Source organism: Larus michahellis, chromosome Z (genome assembly GCF_964199755.1).
Source record: "Larus michahellis chromosome Z, bLarMic1.1, whole genome shotgun sequence".
NCBI classification, from domain to species: Eukaryota; Metazoa; Chordata; class Aves; order Charadriiformes; family Laridae; genus Larus; species Larus michahellis.
Genome location: NC_133930.1, coordinates 11,821,553 through 11,836,211, shown reverse-complemented (window position 1 = coordinate 11,836,211; position 14,659 = coordinate 11,821,553). Strand labels below are relative to the sequence as shown.

At 54.3% G+C, this 14,659-nt stretch overlaps 1 protein-coding gene across 7 annotated transcripts in view; it reads right to left on the bottom strand.

Moving 5' to 3' along the window:
* Positions 1-3,459: 3,459 nt before the first annotated feature.
* Positions 3,460-14,659, bottom strand: part of RUSC2 (RUN and SH3 domain containing 2) — a 53,678-nt gene continuing 42,478 nt past the window's right edge. For all 7 annotated transcript variants that reach the window (XM_074569082.1, XM_074569087.1, XM_074569086.1 and 4 more), the window contains 8 exons: positions 14,247-14,390; positions 13,065-13,141; positions 10,899-11,073; positions 9,820-9,925; positions 8,736-8,782; positions 6,209-7,190; positions 5,373-5,546; positions 3,460-5,074 (listed from right to left, as the gene is read on the bottom strand). In XM_074569082.1, coding sequence (XP_074425183.1) covers positions 4,894-5,074; positions 5,373-5,546; positions 6,209-7,190; positions 8,736-8,782; positions 9,820-9,925; positions 10,899-11,073; positions 13,065-13,141; positions 14,247-14,390 — 1,886 coding nt within the window. In that variant the 3' untranslated portion in view covers positions 3,460-4,893. The remainder of the gene's footprint in view (positions 5,075-5,372; positions 5,547-6,208; positions 7,191-8,735; positions 8,783-9,819; positions 9,926-10,898; positions 11,074-13,064; positions 13,142-14,246; positions 14,391-14,659) is intronic.

Sequence of the window (14,659 nt, the reverse complement as noted above, 5' to 3'; positions counted from 1 at the left end):
GGGGGAAGCAACTTCTCCTCCACCTCCAGCAACGGCAACAACCCAGACACCACCCCTCCCTGCCCCTTGGTGCCTTATGGGTCTCTCAAAAAATAATTAAAGGGCTGCAAAAGGAAACTTTATCAGTGGGAATAGATTCTTCATTTGGAGGATCTTTGGAAAATAAGTAAGGAAATTCCAAAAATCAAAAAAGACTAAAAAAATCACATCCCTGGTTCCTCTGTGCACCACTCCCAGCACAATGGTTGTCAGTGCCTATGTTGACAGTATTTGCCATCTCCAAAAGCCCTTCATTACTTCATCTGAAACCTCAAAGCTACGGAGGAAGTGTGGACCAAGCGATTGCCAGGAAGCCTTCTCTCCCTCTCGGTCCTCACACTTCCCCTTCCTCCGCACAGAAAAGTCCAGCCTCGAGCGCAACCTGGGCTCTTGCACAGGGGATGGAGGGGTGTTGCAAGCCCGTGCCACCTTCCCCAGCGGGTCCAGCAGCTGCATGCTCTGGTCACACAAGGCAAAGGCAGATCCACAAAGACAGCTTTGGTTTGTTTGCAACACGACAGGAGGTGGGCTTCTGGGTTTGGCAGGTCCCACCGCTGTCTCCCCCCATGTCACCCCATTGCAGAGGGCAGCCGGCAGAGGTGTATTTTAGCGGGGTGTATTTTAGCGGGGTGCAGGCAAGGATCCGCGTCCCGCTGTAATGACAGGGTCCAGGCAAGCTGCCACGCATGTGGCCCATTTTGCTACAAACCTCACAGTGCGCTGGCATTTGAGCCACATTTCACAGCAATCTTACCAACCCCGAGGGACGTCACTCCTCCGCTGTGAGGACACGCTCTCCTATTGACCCCACAGACTTTGTGGCAGATTTGAAGCTCTTGAAGTACTTGCAAAAAGGACTGCTGGCTGCTTCTACAGGCTCTTCCTCGATCTTTTTTTTTTTTTTGTCTTATTGAGCTCCTACATCTTACCTGCCTGATACTATTTTTTGTCATTTTGACCTGACCTCAGCTCTTTGAAGGGGCCTCTCTGTTTCGAATAACCTCTGGCCCTGGTGGTTAGCCCTGCTGGTCCCTCTCTACCTTTTGACACCAGGAGCCCTGAAAGGCTGCCTTAAATCTTTGCAAGCTTGCTGGACACTGTGTGACCATGCTGCTTCTTTTCGCTTCATTTTATCCAAGTTTTCTCATTTCATGCCATTTCCCCTTTCTGAAGCTGAACAAGTTGTCACGGGAGTTTTCGGTCTTCAGTGCATAATGCAGGGTCATGGAAAAGAAGCATCCTGTGGCTGTTACCAGCAGGCAGCCCCTTCCTGAGAACATGCTCAGTCCAGTCCTACACAGAGCTCAGTTCCCCATCTTCCCCCCTGTCCCTGTGGCACACATGGAGGACCCACCAGACCCACGACGCCTTTGTTACCTCTGCCTGGTATTGCAAACCAGCCAGCGGGATGCTAAGACCTATTCTGACATCTGCAAGAAGGGCAGGAGGAGCTTCTCCGAGCAGCAGCTGAGAGCTGCCTGCAAGGGGCAGGAGTGGAGGACACCGCCGCTGCTCCAGGACCCCGTGCAGGAGGGTGACAAGAGGTGGGCAGGACTGAGAGTGCATCTCGCTGCTGGTCTAGAGGTGCTCCCCGCCTCGCTCTGTGCCTCAGGGCATACGAAGTGGGCACCCGGCTGGGGCTGGCGACTGCTCTGCTCTCTGGATGTAAGGCTGGCCCCGGCAGGCAGCCTGACACTGGGAGGCTGGGAAGGGATTTTAATTGGTGCCGTAATGAGGCCAGGGATCTGCGCCGTTTGCTAGAGTGAAGGGTTGCTGGGTTTGGGTTCAGGGGAACGCTCAGGAGGTGTCATGCACACAGCATGGCTGTCTTACCTGCTCCCATCTACTCACAAGGCTGTGGGCCAGTACTTGCCCCTCTCTCCATCGCTACCCCACAGCACCCACCTTTCTGCCGCCGTGTCCCAGCCAAACGGGTGCCAAGGGATGCTGAGCTCCCGGTGCCAGGGGCTGGCTGGGCTGCCCTCCCTGTACCAGGATCAGCTCCAGGACACAGCAGCACCCAGCGGCTCCTCACCCTGCTCAGCCTGCTCCCGGCAGTACTCACGGCCCCATGTCCCCACCAGGACCCCACAGCTGACCCTCTGGGACCAGGTCACCAGCTGGGCCACAAAACCACAGCAGCAGCACCGGCAGCCACTGCCCCACACATGCAGGTTTCATGTCCCGTGACCAGTTCCTGATTGGGACAGGCTATCTGAAAACCACCAGCCAGAGCCTGCTTGAGTTTAGCCAGATGACCCCAAAGACAACTTCAGCAGATGCAAATTCTGTAGCAGCAACTCCAAATCCAGCCTCTGACACCCTAACCACCCTTGCAAGTGTTTCCCTTGCATCCGAGGGTGCCCCAGCAGCGAGCACCCAGCGAGATGGTCCATGTCAGTGCTGGCAGCACAGGGAGCTGGAAATCCCCTCTCCTGCCCCGGGGCTGACACAGCACCTCGTGCGGCACATGGTCCCCTTCCCCTTTGGGCCAGCCCCGGCATGTGGGGAGAACAGCCTGGCTCCGTGCAATTTGCAAACAGACCTGACCACCATCCCCTTGGAGAGGTTTATTAGAACAGCCCACGTGCAAGCCCTGGCTGCTCCAAGCCTCTCCAAGAGAGGAGAGGGGCTTATGCTGCTTCATTTCTGGATCTTTTTCGACTGTTTTGACTCATTCCAGCACTGCAGACTGTTTGTCCACGTGGATGCAGCAAGCTCCAGCATGGTGTCCTTACAGGAAAGGCTGGAGCCTCAGGCAGAGCTCTTCCCTTCTCCCAGGAGCTGCTGAGGAGTAAAGGGACAGGCTCTTTGGATTCATTCCTGCTGGACTTGGTGGTCCATCACATGTGCAAGTCTAAATTTAAAAGCTCCAGAGCCCGCCCTTGTGAGTGACCTGCAGACACTGAGCCTCATGCCCAGGCTGTCCCAGGCTCTGGGTCCCAGCCCCACAACCCATCCTTCATTCCCTCCTTCCCGTGCTTCTCAGGACTTCCTCCCACTGCCCGCAGGTTACAAGTTCCAGTTTGGGTGCACCTATGGACACCTTATTCACAACACCCTGAGCAATGTTGGGAAGCAGATGCCAGACAGAAATCGTGTGAACTCCTGCCTGAAGCCTGCTTGGTCCCCATCCAGCATGCACGAGGAATTAAGAAAAGGAGCCTCAGCTGTCTTCCCAAGGTATACCATCATCTGATGATGTGGTGTAGTCCCCCACAGTCTGAACTGACAGGTCTGATGGCTGCGGGCAACCTGCCGCCTTCTGAAGGTCTGGAGTTGGCTGTGGTGGAGGCAGGACGAAGCCTGCAGTGCAGTGTCCCTGTACAGGTAACCCTCAGACCCTTCTCAGGGACGGGCTGAAATCACAAGGCTGTGTAGCAGGGACGGGCTGAAATCACAAGGCTGTGTAGCAGGGACCTCAATCAGCACCTTTTTTATTAATATGCATCATAAATAAAGAAATAAATAAAGGCGAGACACCTCGTTCTAATGGGGAAATACAAATAAAACATGGTGCAACGTCCGCTAAGCGATGTACAAGCAGGAGGTAACCTTGCAAGACCAGGGCCCCTCGCCATGGGGAAGCCAGCCCAGGCATAATGCTGTGAGCAGTATCAACCTGGCCAAGGCACCAAATACTGGCACGGCCTTTCATTAACACTGTTTCCCACCTGACAGGCAGGCGATGATCCCCATCCCAGCGGGCACCATGAACATGGCAAGGAAGGGGTTGACTGGTGTTGCCTCTACCAAGGACACCAGGACCCCCAGCATCCCCTTGTGCTCATGCACAACAATCGTCCTCCCCGCCCCGCGGCACTGCTCAGCAAGACCAGAAACCCTATGCCAAGGGGAGCACCACCCCTCCCTCCCTGGCTCCCCATCTCCGTCTGGGAGCACTCCCCGATCTACCTGTCGGGAGCACTGCCCCCAACTCCCTCACCCAGTCAGGGACCCTGCCCTCACCCCCTCCCCTCCACCCCCGCCTCCGCTGAGCATCCCAGGGCTTCCCAGGCACTGGCTCCCTGCTCAGCGTGGAGGGCACAGGGCCACCCCCCCAACAGCACAGGGTGGCACTACCCATCCCAGACCTACGTTAACACTGAACATCCACGTGCCTTCCTCACGACCCCATGCACCCCTTTGCTCTGCACGCACACACATATCCCGTTCCCCCTCCCCTGGCCGTGGCCAGGCACAGCCCCAGCCCTGCTGTGTGGCAGTGCCAGGCCACTTGGCCCGGTACAACCCACCAGGCACCACTACAGGATGTTGGGACAGGGCTGCTCCAGCGTGGGGGAGCCTACCTTGCAGCCCCCCCAACAAACCGCAAGGCAACCCATCAGCCCAGCCTTGCAGAGACCTTGCCAATGCACGGTGCTCCCACCCCTACAGCTGATGACTCCAGGGATGCTGGAGGCTGCAGGCTGCACCGCCACCCCCGGGGAAGGGACGGACAGCATCTTGCACCCTCCAGCACAAAACTGAGCCGATCAGCGGGGCAGCACTGCCCTGGCACGGACTGCTTGGGTTCCTGCTATGTACGAGTCCATGGGCTGTGGGTGCTGGAGATGGCGTTGGGTGGAGGGGGCTCGGGTGATCCCCAGTGTGGCTGCATGCACGGCGACGCCTGGCAATAGGAGGTGCAGCTCGCAGAAGACCCCGGGGGCCGAGTCGGCCTTTGGCAGCTGCACAAGGAGGAGCAAGAAGGAACCACCTACGGTTACTGTATTCTGTAATGGCAAGAAAGGTAAGAAACTAGCAAGAAGCTGTGTCTGTTCCTCTGGCAGGGTGTGCTTCCCCAGAGGAGCCTCAGCAGCCCACGGTACTGTGCTTGGCCTTCCAGCCAGGTCAATAGTCCTCGTCCTCCGGGTGGGTGACGTACATGATGGGCACCAGTCCCTTCTCGGAGCCGAGGCTGCACTGCAGCCAGTCACCATCCACCTTGGAGATGACTTGCAGAATATCCCCTTTGTTGAAGCTCAGCTGTCCTGCCTCGGTGGCAATGTGATGGCAAAGAGCTTTCACCTCACTGCAGGCAGAGGAAGGGGAGGAAGGGTTAGCTCACCACAGGATGCTCCCCCTGCTGAAGCCCAGGGACCACCATGGGCACAGAAGAGCGAGAAAAACACGCTCTACCTCCCCACCCAGCCAGTCTCCCAGCTGCCCCTCACCTGCAGACTGCAGAGTTGGGGTGGATGGAGGCACAAGCTGCATCACTGTGCCAAACCGTCCCCCTGGTCCACAAGTACAAAGAGGGGCAGGGAAACTGCAACAGGCAGAGCCGTGCCAACCCCAACCCACCAGGTCCCAGCACCTGCAGAACTCACCAGGGAGGGTGAGGAGACAGCCCCCGGGCCGGCCGCGCCATGGCGGGCACTTCAGGTGACTCTGGCTGGGCTGGCTCTGGCTCAGGAGCTGCTTCTCGCCACATGCTTGCCCCAACCGTCTGGGCCACCAGCTGGAACACAGACTTGTCCAAGCTCAGCCAGCCGGAGGGCAACCTGCAAGAAGGAGACAGAAGCAGGTAGTGGCAGGGAAGCGTACCTGGGGGCAAGGAACTGCTACTCTCATGGCAAGGTTATGCCTTAGAGGTCTGGCTCCATGCACAAAGTGCACTGTGGTCCCCAGGCTATCTCCTGGCAGGGAGCACTCAGCATTCTCCAGACACACCATGGCCTAGACTGGAAAGGACTTTTCCAGTGGCCACAGAAGCAAGAAGGGTGCAGATGGAGAAGCAAGGCAGAGAGGTATCAGCTACGTGAGGCAACTTTATGCCTCCTCCTCACCCATTGTGTTCAACAGGGATGGCTCTCCATGTTCTGCTCACTTACTACACGCTTTTGGAAGGGATGAGGTGATGATGGGGGTGGTGCAGCAGGAGCCCTTCCCCTGGAGAGAAGGCTTAGGAGCCAAGGCAGGAGAAGAAAGCCAGTGAGGTGGATTAACAAGGGTAGGAGATGAAGAGGGGAATGGCGGTGTGGTAGGAATTAAGGCAGGCAGGCAGGGCTGGGCAGGGGTGGCAGACCTCTCTGTTCACACACTGCCTCTGGGGTACCACCATGGTGTAGCCCAGCAGTCAGCTATCGGCCTGACTTCCACCTGCACTGCTGCAATCCCAGGTTAACCAGCCCTCTCCAACCCAAAACCATCCCTGTCTCCCTACCTGTTAGGCTGCCTGGGCTCTTTTTGCACCTTCCTGGACCCAAACAAGTGCCCCCACTTGATGGCCTGGCTGCCCTCTGATGCACTGGCGTTGCTCTCCTCTTGCGGGGCTGCTGCTGCTGCTGCTCCTACTCTTTGCGGAGCCCCAGTCTCCTTCTCCTTGCTGTGCTTCAGCTCTGTAACCACCGAGTCTGGGGGGCTACCCATCCAGAAGGGCCAACTCCGTTCCTTCACCTCTTCGCTGACCAGAACCTGCTGGGGCTTTTCCAAGGGCTCTTCCACAGCTTCAGGACTTGGCTTGCTGACAGCCTTGGGTCTCTCCTCCAAGGTGCCCTCAGCAATGGGGCAAGCTTCTGCACCCTCCACCACTCCTTCGCGGGGCGGTGGTGCCTTGCGGGTCTCTGCTGACCTGGGAACAGTGTTCAGAGCCTTCTTCTTCTTCTCATAGCGGATAAACTTTGAGCCTTCAGACGAGCCCTCGATGTAAATCTGAGAGCTCTGCATGAGCTGGTACCACCAGCCTGCCTGCTTGTCCTTCTTCCCTTCCCACGCGCTCTCTCGCACCTTCCTCCGCTCTTCCTCCCTGTCCACATCTCCGCAGGAGGCCCCCACCCCCTTCACCCTCTTGCTCGCCGCTTGCTGGGAGCTGTGGCCTGGTGAGATGCCACCATCTCTGGTGCCCGCTTTGCCTGCTTCGGGGGCAGTGCTGCAGCCGTCAGGATCGTCGTTGCTGCCCCGTGTCCGCATCAGCTGCAGGGTGGAGTGGGCGGAAAGTAGCAGGTCCTGCTTCACACGCAGCAGCTCCTTCTGCTGCTGCTGCTCTTTGCCCATCTGCATCAGGTGGTGCTCGAAAAGGAGGTCCAGGTTGAAGGGCAGCAGGGAGAGAGGCTGGAGCAGGAGCAGGAGCTCCTCGAAAAGAGGCTGGCATACGCTGTGAGACAGGCACAAGAAGCCCACCGGCTGGTAGTGTGCCAGGATGATATCTGTAGGGCGAGAGACACCAATTAGAGGAGAGGCCCTTGCCTCCTTTGCCAAGCCATCGAGAAGCTGCTGAAGCTATGGGGAAAGGAGTTGGACACTAGTTTTTGGTGACAGCTGTGGCTGCAGGGTAAGGCTCAGCAGTGGGTCAGGGAGCACCAGATGCTCTGGGCAATCTGGCCCAGGTCCTTCTTCCATTCACGCCTGCAGCCAGGACCTGCCTGGACCTGTCAGACTATCCAGCAGGATGACCTCTGCCACAAAATACCACGGGACTAGGGTGCAAATAAAGAGCATCAAAGGGTTGTCACTTGTCAAGATTCACTTCCCCACCTCCTGGAGAAGAATAAGGAGCTGCAGTTCTGGTCAGTCCAGGTCCCTGCAGAGAGAGGTGTTGGGGACAGCAGAGAGGTGTCTGTCTTTCCAAGGACCTGGCTGGGCTGAATTGTGTATCCTAACAGAGAATGGACCAGCATTTCCACCCTCAGCATCCATCCTTCACCTCACTTGGCCACATCCCACTAGCTTTGTTGTCAGGTCTCACTCCCAGGGAGAGGGCTGGGAAGAGGATTTGTGACCAGTTGGCCCCAGTGAGATAACAAACTTACACCACAGACAGGACTTGCACTTTATCTCCAACCCCTTTGCCTAGCCTTCATCATCCTGACAGCCCTAGCTATTGCTCACACTTCCAGCTCTTAATGATGGCTTGAAACAGAATGGTCGTCTTCTGCTCCAGAAAACCAGGGTGCTTTCTCTTGCCTCACTACAAAGACAAGTCTACTCTCCTGTCTGCTCCAGAGAGAAGTGCTGACTGCACACACGGACCTGGGAAACCTCCGCTGTCAGCTCCCAAACCTGCCAGAAGATACTGGGCTGGACTTCTTGCAGTGCATGGGGCCCTGGGCTGGGCATAGGCTGAGCCAGCAGCACGCTCAGGGGATCCAGCAGGTCGAGAGAGTCTGTCTCACTGTGCACTTAGCACTTAGTCATGCTGCTTCTAGGCATCAGGCAGCTTGGCTGTGCTGCCGGGTAATCTGCACACTCTAGAAACATTTCTGGTTGAAAAAGCACGTACAGCGAGTAAAATCTGCTTTTTGTTTGTCAGGAGGTTTTCCTTTCCATTTTTTTTCCCCATGCCTGAAGGGCTTCAGCTACGTGTGCACATCTCCAGCCGTACAAAGCTCTCAGGCACTGGGCAGGGAGGGGAAAAATTTGGGGAGGGTTAGATCTGGTCTCCTTCGAGCAGACTGAGGCATCTGCGTTAGAAGCGATAGCCTTGGGCACTAGCTGCGGCTGGGAAGGACCTGGCTGGCCAGGCACAGGTACAGGGAGCTGCATGGAGCTTTGAATTCCACCTTGCTCCCTTGCGCTGAGCAGCCCTCCAGCAACACTAGGACTGCGTACAGTTGAGTCCTTCAGCTCAGAGCAGAAGGGAACAGCCCAGGCTGAAAGACCAACAAGAGCCATGCGTGCTCCAGAGCTTAGATTGTGCTCTACGCTGTGCAGAATTTGGTCCCTGCTGCAGCCCACAGCCCTCAGATGCTTACCTTCATGGTTGTAGAGGTGGTTGAACCAGAATTCCAAGGACCGGATACTGTAGGAATGGAAAACAAGCAAGGAAAGAAAGAATAAGTGAAAATCGATTAATCCCCTTCATCCTAGGTGCTCTACAAGAAGCATGGCTGGAAAAGGGCATTTACAGCATAGCCCTGTGAACGCCAAGACCCAGTGAACTGACAGTGGCTCACTCCCACCAGCATGCACTGACCACAGCCACCCAGCCTGTCATGGAGGCATCCAGTTTGCTCTACATGAGGCATTGTGCAACCATAACCCCTAACAACCGTGTTTCCAGAAGCTTCCTCATGATTTGGCAGAGCTTAGTTTTGCTGAGAAGGGCTCACGTGGGAGAGGGAAATCATCTACAAACATGAGACTGTTGCTGCAGGCTTGGCCCAAAGTATGCTGGCATCCTGTGACAGCAGAGGAGAGCTGGGCCACCCTCAGTGGGGAGAGCAGGGCAGAGCTTGCTCCTGCATCTTAGGGGTCCCCCAACATTTGGAGATCTTGGGGACTCTGATGCCACTGCCACAGCTCTTGATGACCACTTCGGAGGAGCAGGGAAATACCATCCTGGCAGCGCTCATCCCTTCACCACTGCCACCTTCTGTTTAACACCGAGTGTAGTGTCTGTACTCCTTGCCCAACATGGATGGGTCAGGCTTCACCAGGGCAATTTCTCCTTCAGAGCCTCATGCACTGGCTTGACTGCAGCTCCAGGAAGCAGTGATTTAAGCAGGAATTTTCAGGAGTAATTTATGCATTGTGTGTCTATCCTTATATGAACCATGACAGACAGACTCTTCCCAACTAATGTTTTGGGGCTAAAACAAGCTGAGAATGTTCTTCAGTGGGCTACAGCCAGTGCTTTTCAGTCCTGGCCTGGTAGGGGCAGGTTTTGATCCTTCTGGAGTTCCCTGAGGCTCACAGCTTCTTCCTTCTCTCACCTACAGCAGCTTCCCATGTTTCTTAAGTCTTTTCATTGGCAACTGTGCCTGCCTGCAGTCAAGGACCAGCACCTGCTGCCAGCCCTGGACAGTGACATGCATCCAGCCCAAGGAGCCTGCTTACTTGAGGAGGCCAAAGAGGAACGCGTTGAACCTCATGGTGTGGTTGGTGAGCTCCGTGTACTGGCTGATCTTGCTATAGAGGCTGTGCAGCAACTTGGTAGAGGGGCCTATGGAGAGAAGGAAAATGCCGAGAGTCAGCAAAGCCAAAATAGCACCACGGGAAGGAGCACCAAGGCAAAACCAGATGTTGGCTGGATGGTCATGCCTGTATGTGTGCTGCCCCTCCACCAGTCATCAGGTTGAGCTCACTCCATCCTAACAGGTAGAATCCACAAGGGAGATGATAGGTTGTGGTCTGTCCCAGACTGCCACTCCAAAACTTTGGGAGAGTTTCAATACCACAAGGACCTGCCTCACACACTTCAAGGATAATCACAGCCCTTGGCTCAAAATCAGCAGGTAAACAGAATATTGTGGTGGGTGGTTATAATCTGGGGTATCTGCAAACACAGACATAACCCCAGAGCTGGAGATTTGCGACAAACAAGCTATAAGGCTTCCCTTCTAGCTGGATGTAAGCTCTTCCCGACACAGAAATCAGTGTGGCCCTGCCATCTGTAACCTCAGAAAGGAGTTCTCCTGGATCTACCATCTACCGTTGTCACAATCCAGGCTGCAAAACTGGTACTAGCAGAGGGTGCAGGTGTTGCGGGCACGCTTGAGCCATGAGAGATGTGTGTGCAAATTTTCTTATAGACCAGGCTAGGGCACAACTCTGCCTTATACAGTAGCTGTGCAGGGCTAAAGATGAAGGTCTAGAAACACCCTAGAAACTTAGAGGGGGGGAAAGGATACTCTTAATTTTTTTTTGTTTGTTTGTTTGTTTGTTTAATTTTTTTCATTGTTAGGGCCTGTTATAGGAGAATTTGGAATCTTCAGGGGAAATGATGATAAATATTTGGGCAGAATAGAGCAGTGTCTCTCTTGTCTTGCAAGTGAAGGACAACCTGCATCCTGTTCCATGCAGGGACCTGGGTACTACTCTGCATCCCCATCCTTGTAGCCAACCTTCCCCAGCACCTCCCAGCCACAACCTGGGAATACTGCAGAGTGATGGGCATCGCTGCACGCCCTCCATACCTAGCTGAGTGGATGCCTCCACCACGCTCCAAGGGATGTTCCTCCTCTGGCCGATGATCATGTCCAGGACGTAAGCCTTAAGCCCGTCACTCAGGATGTCCCGGACAGCAGGGCATAGGTATTTCAGGATGAGATGGCCCACATTGGGACTCACAGAGCTGTTCCCAAGTTTGGCCTAAGCGATAACAAAACAGGCAACACAGAGCAGTTGGTAACTGCTTTACAAGGCACAGACGCATGCAAACAGTCCAGCCCCACCTGCCTACCACAGTCAGCCAGCAGGCAATATCCAGGCTACAACTGATGCTCAGAAGCTCTTTGAACAGGCAGGCTCTTCCCCTTCCCCCCTGATGCCTTATACACCAGTTCTGGGTTGCTCCCCGCAAGGTCTGCCCCAGGCTGGGGTGAGAAAACAGCTTGGGAAGAGAATATCCCAGCCTGGAACAAGGATATCCCAGTTAGAAGGGACTCCTGGTTCTGCCTACAGACTGTCCTGCTGGAGGAAGAAAAGAGTAAAGGGATTTTTCTGCTGCTGTAGATTTTCTTGTTGCTATTTTTGAAGCAGGAAGCAGCAAACCACATAGGAACTACCGGCACCGAGGGGTTAAGGGACACTTAACTCAGTGACATGGTGACTTATAATTCCCAGGGATTACTATAAATAAACAGGGTGAGGGCAAAATGGATGGACAGAGCTCAGGTTGAGGTGCGGAAGTGTGTAAGGGCCCAGCATCAGCTGAGCAGGGACATATTGTGCTGCACACAGTCCTCGAGCTGCCGGGGGGTCAATCCGAGGGGGTCAGCCCCAGGCCTTGCACGTCACGTTGATGCTCCCGGGCAGTTGTGTTCAGGGCGCAGATTTTACCAGCTGAGCTGGAATTACACTGGCCAGTTGGCACGGGTCCACAAAGGCCCTGAACTGAGACTGAACTTCTGGGTCAGGAATAATCCCACCAGATCCATCGAGCGTGGGAGCATCAGGGATGGGTGCTGCCTTTTGACAGCCCCTGGCACACTGATGCACAATGAAACCCCAGGTCAAAAATGCAGTGTTGCCTGGTAAGGAATGTAATGGGGGAATGTTGCAATTATTCCCCAAACGAACACTGCAAGAATAGGGAATTCATAGTGAAGCCTTAAAAAACTGTGTGAATCCAAAAAGCTCTGATTATGCTGTACAGCAATCTCTGCATCACTAACAATCGTAATTAGGGCCAAATTACCCTGGGCTCTGAGATAGGATTGAATGGGCTTGGAATCTGATCCAGTGAGGTTTCTCCTTGGGGATGGCACTCCAGAGCAGTTGCCATGTCCAAATAGTGTCACATTGCTCCCCCAGAGTCTCCCTGACTGAAGCAGAGCATTCAGCATTGAGAGGAGGCACCACAAACGTGTTCAATGTCACAGGACTGCAAACACTGGCTGGTACAAACAGAAGTGAGCTTGTTCTGCTTCTCTGTTATTCCAGAAATGGGAGATGAGGGAAGCACAGGCTGAAGACAGCCAGTCCCATTGTCAGCCTAGATGCTCTCTGAAGCTAGTGGTTAAGGGTCACAGGGGATGCCCACCTGCCCCAGATGAGCAATGACTGATGCACTTTTTTATCATTATGGAGCCGTGTGATGCATGAAGGGACTGGGGACACTGCACTGTGTCCTGGCACCAGTGCCAGAACAGAATCACGGGACATGTGGAGGAGGGAGACACAGCTCTCCACTGCATGAGAAAAAAGAGCTGGTGTACTGCATCAGACCAGAATTCCATCTGGCCTGGTATTCTCTCTTATAAAGAGCCATGAGTAAGTACATAAGAAAGAGTCAAACCAGAGCAAACATATATAATGTTTGCCCTGAATGCTCTTGCAGTCTACAACTACTTTCAACTCAGAGACTACCTAAGCTGGACATTATCACTATGTGTTTTGTAGACCTCAGTGAATTTCCCTTCCTTGTGTTTTTCTGATCTTCCTTGTACTCTTTCAGCATCCCCAGCACCATGCTGCAAGAACTCTCACAGATTTACTATCATCACCTTTGCTTGGTTTGTTCTTTCTACTACTGCCTTCATTGGATACCCTGTAGATACCCTTTTTGACTGCAAGAGAATGGAGATGCAGTCTTTCTCCATCCTCTCCATGTCACTCATGACGTTGAAAGCAAGACCTACCTTCACCCCTGGATCCCTGCTGGTTCCAAAGTGAGCCACAATCAGGTCAACAGCAGTGTTGATTGCCTTCACCAGACCTTGAGGGAAAGAATGAGTCAGAGAGCTGCCTGGGGTCTTCTGGCACAGACCCTGAGCAAACACTTCACGAAGAAATCAGGCAGGGGCATTTCAAGCCCATGTCAGCGCACATGCCCTCTCTGTCAAAAACATGCATAGCCCCTCCTAACTCCTCACCAAATCTATCCCTGCTGGTTCCAGCACTCACCTGTCAGCCCGACAGTAGGACAACCTTCAGAAGTGGCTGAAACATCAGACACCCTGTCAATATTCCCAAGGGACATGGACCATCACCTCCAGGCACCATCCCTTCAGGAAGCAGAGACGGGGTCCGAGGCAATGAGGCTTTTGCTGCTTTAATCCTACAGGGCTGCAGGGCAGAAGCCGTGCATTTGGCAAGCTATGTAATGACTTTCAGGAACAAGCCAGTGGTGGGTAACCTGGCATCTGCATCAGTATGATGCAAGAACAGAAGTGGAACAAAGGGGAAAGCTGCCATCTGGTAAGCACCAACACATAGCTGGCAAAGGCACAGGAACCTTTCTGCACATCCCTTGCCTCTGCAATGACACTGAGTCAGCTGTCAACAACACAGTCCCCAACCCTGCCTCTTGCATGGGTCTCATCACAGCCAGACATAACTTGTCCTGCTTTGGAATCCTTTCTCCCACCCTTTTATTGTAAACAATTTACCATGTAGGACCCAACAGACCTTTTACCTGAATTACAAAATCTCAGGCTAGCACATCTGCAACATCACACAGATCCACAGGTCTACCCTCGTATAGTGAGACAGAGGTGGCAGCACACCCTGCCTTAGGGTCACACTCCTGTGCCTGCCTGCTCTCTCTGCCCTTTCTTGTGGACTTAAAATCCTTTCTAATCATACTTCCTGGGACAAGCAGCTCAAACATATTCCGTGGCATGTGTCATGGTGCAGAGAACAAGAACCTGCTGTGGAAACAGCCATCAGTCCGGGGGGACATGTAGTTATGGTGCTACAGTAGAGAAGGGCAGAGAAAGAAACCATTATGTCTACAGAGATGAGATGAGACAGAGAGAAGCAGTGTTTGCCTTACGCTGTGCTATGTCACACTCTCATCCATGAGAGACACACGGACTCACCCTTCTTCTGCAGCAAGTCGATGGAGATGGACTCTGTGTTGCCATCTGGGGAGAGGCAGAACTCAGCGGGGGGTTTCTCTGCTAGCGAGAAGTAGTCAGGGAAGAAGTCAGTGTAGGTTAGCTGGAGTTGCCTCATAGACTGTCCTGTAGTAACAAGACAGGGGGGAGAAGGATCAGTGCCAAGCCCTTATACCAAAGCCTCTCCCACATTGTTTGCTTTTCCCAGAAGCAACCTGCACCAGCAGGAGTGTTCACCCCAGGACTGGGACAGCTGGGTTACAGGCTTGTTATTCTCCCAGCAATGGTCTGCAATGTAAGCCTGTAGAGTTCAACCCCACAGCCCACCCAACATCTAGCTCCAGCTTGACTGGGAGCTGTGGGCACTGAAAGATGCTGTGGGAGGTTCACCCTCA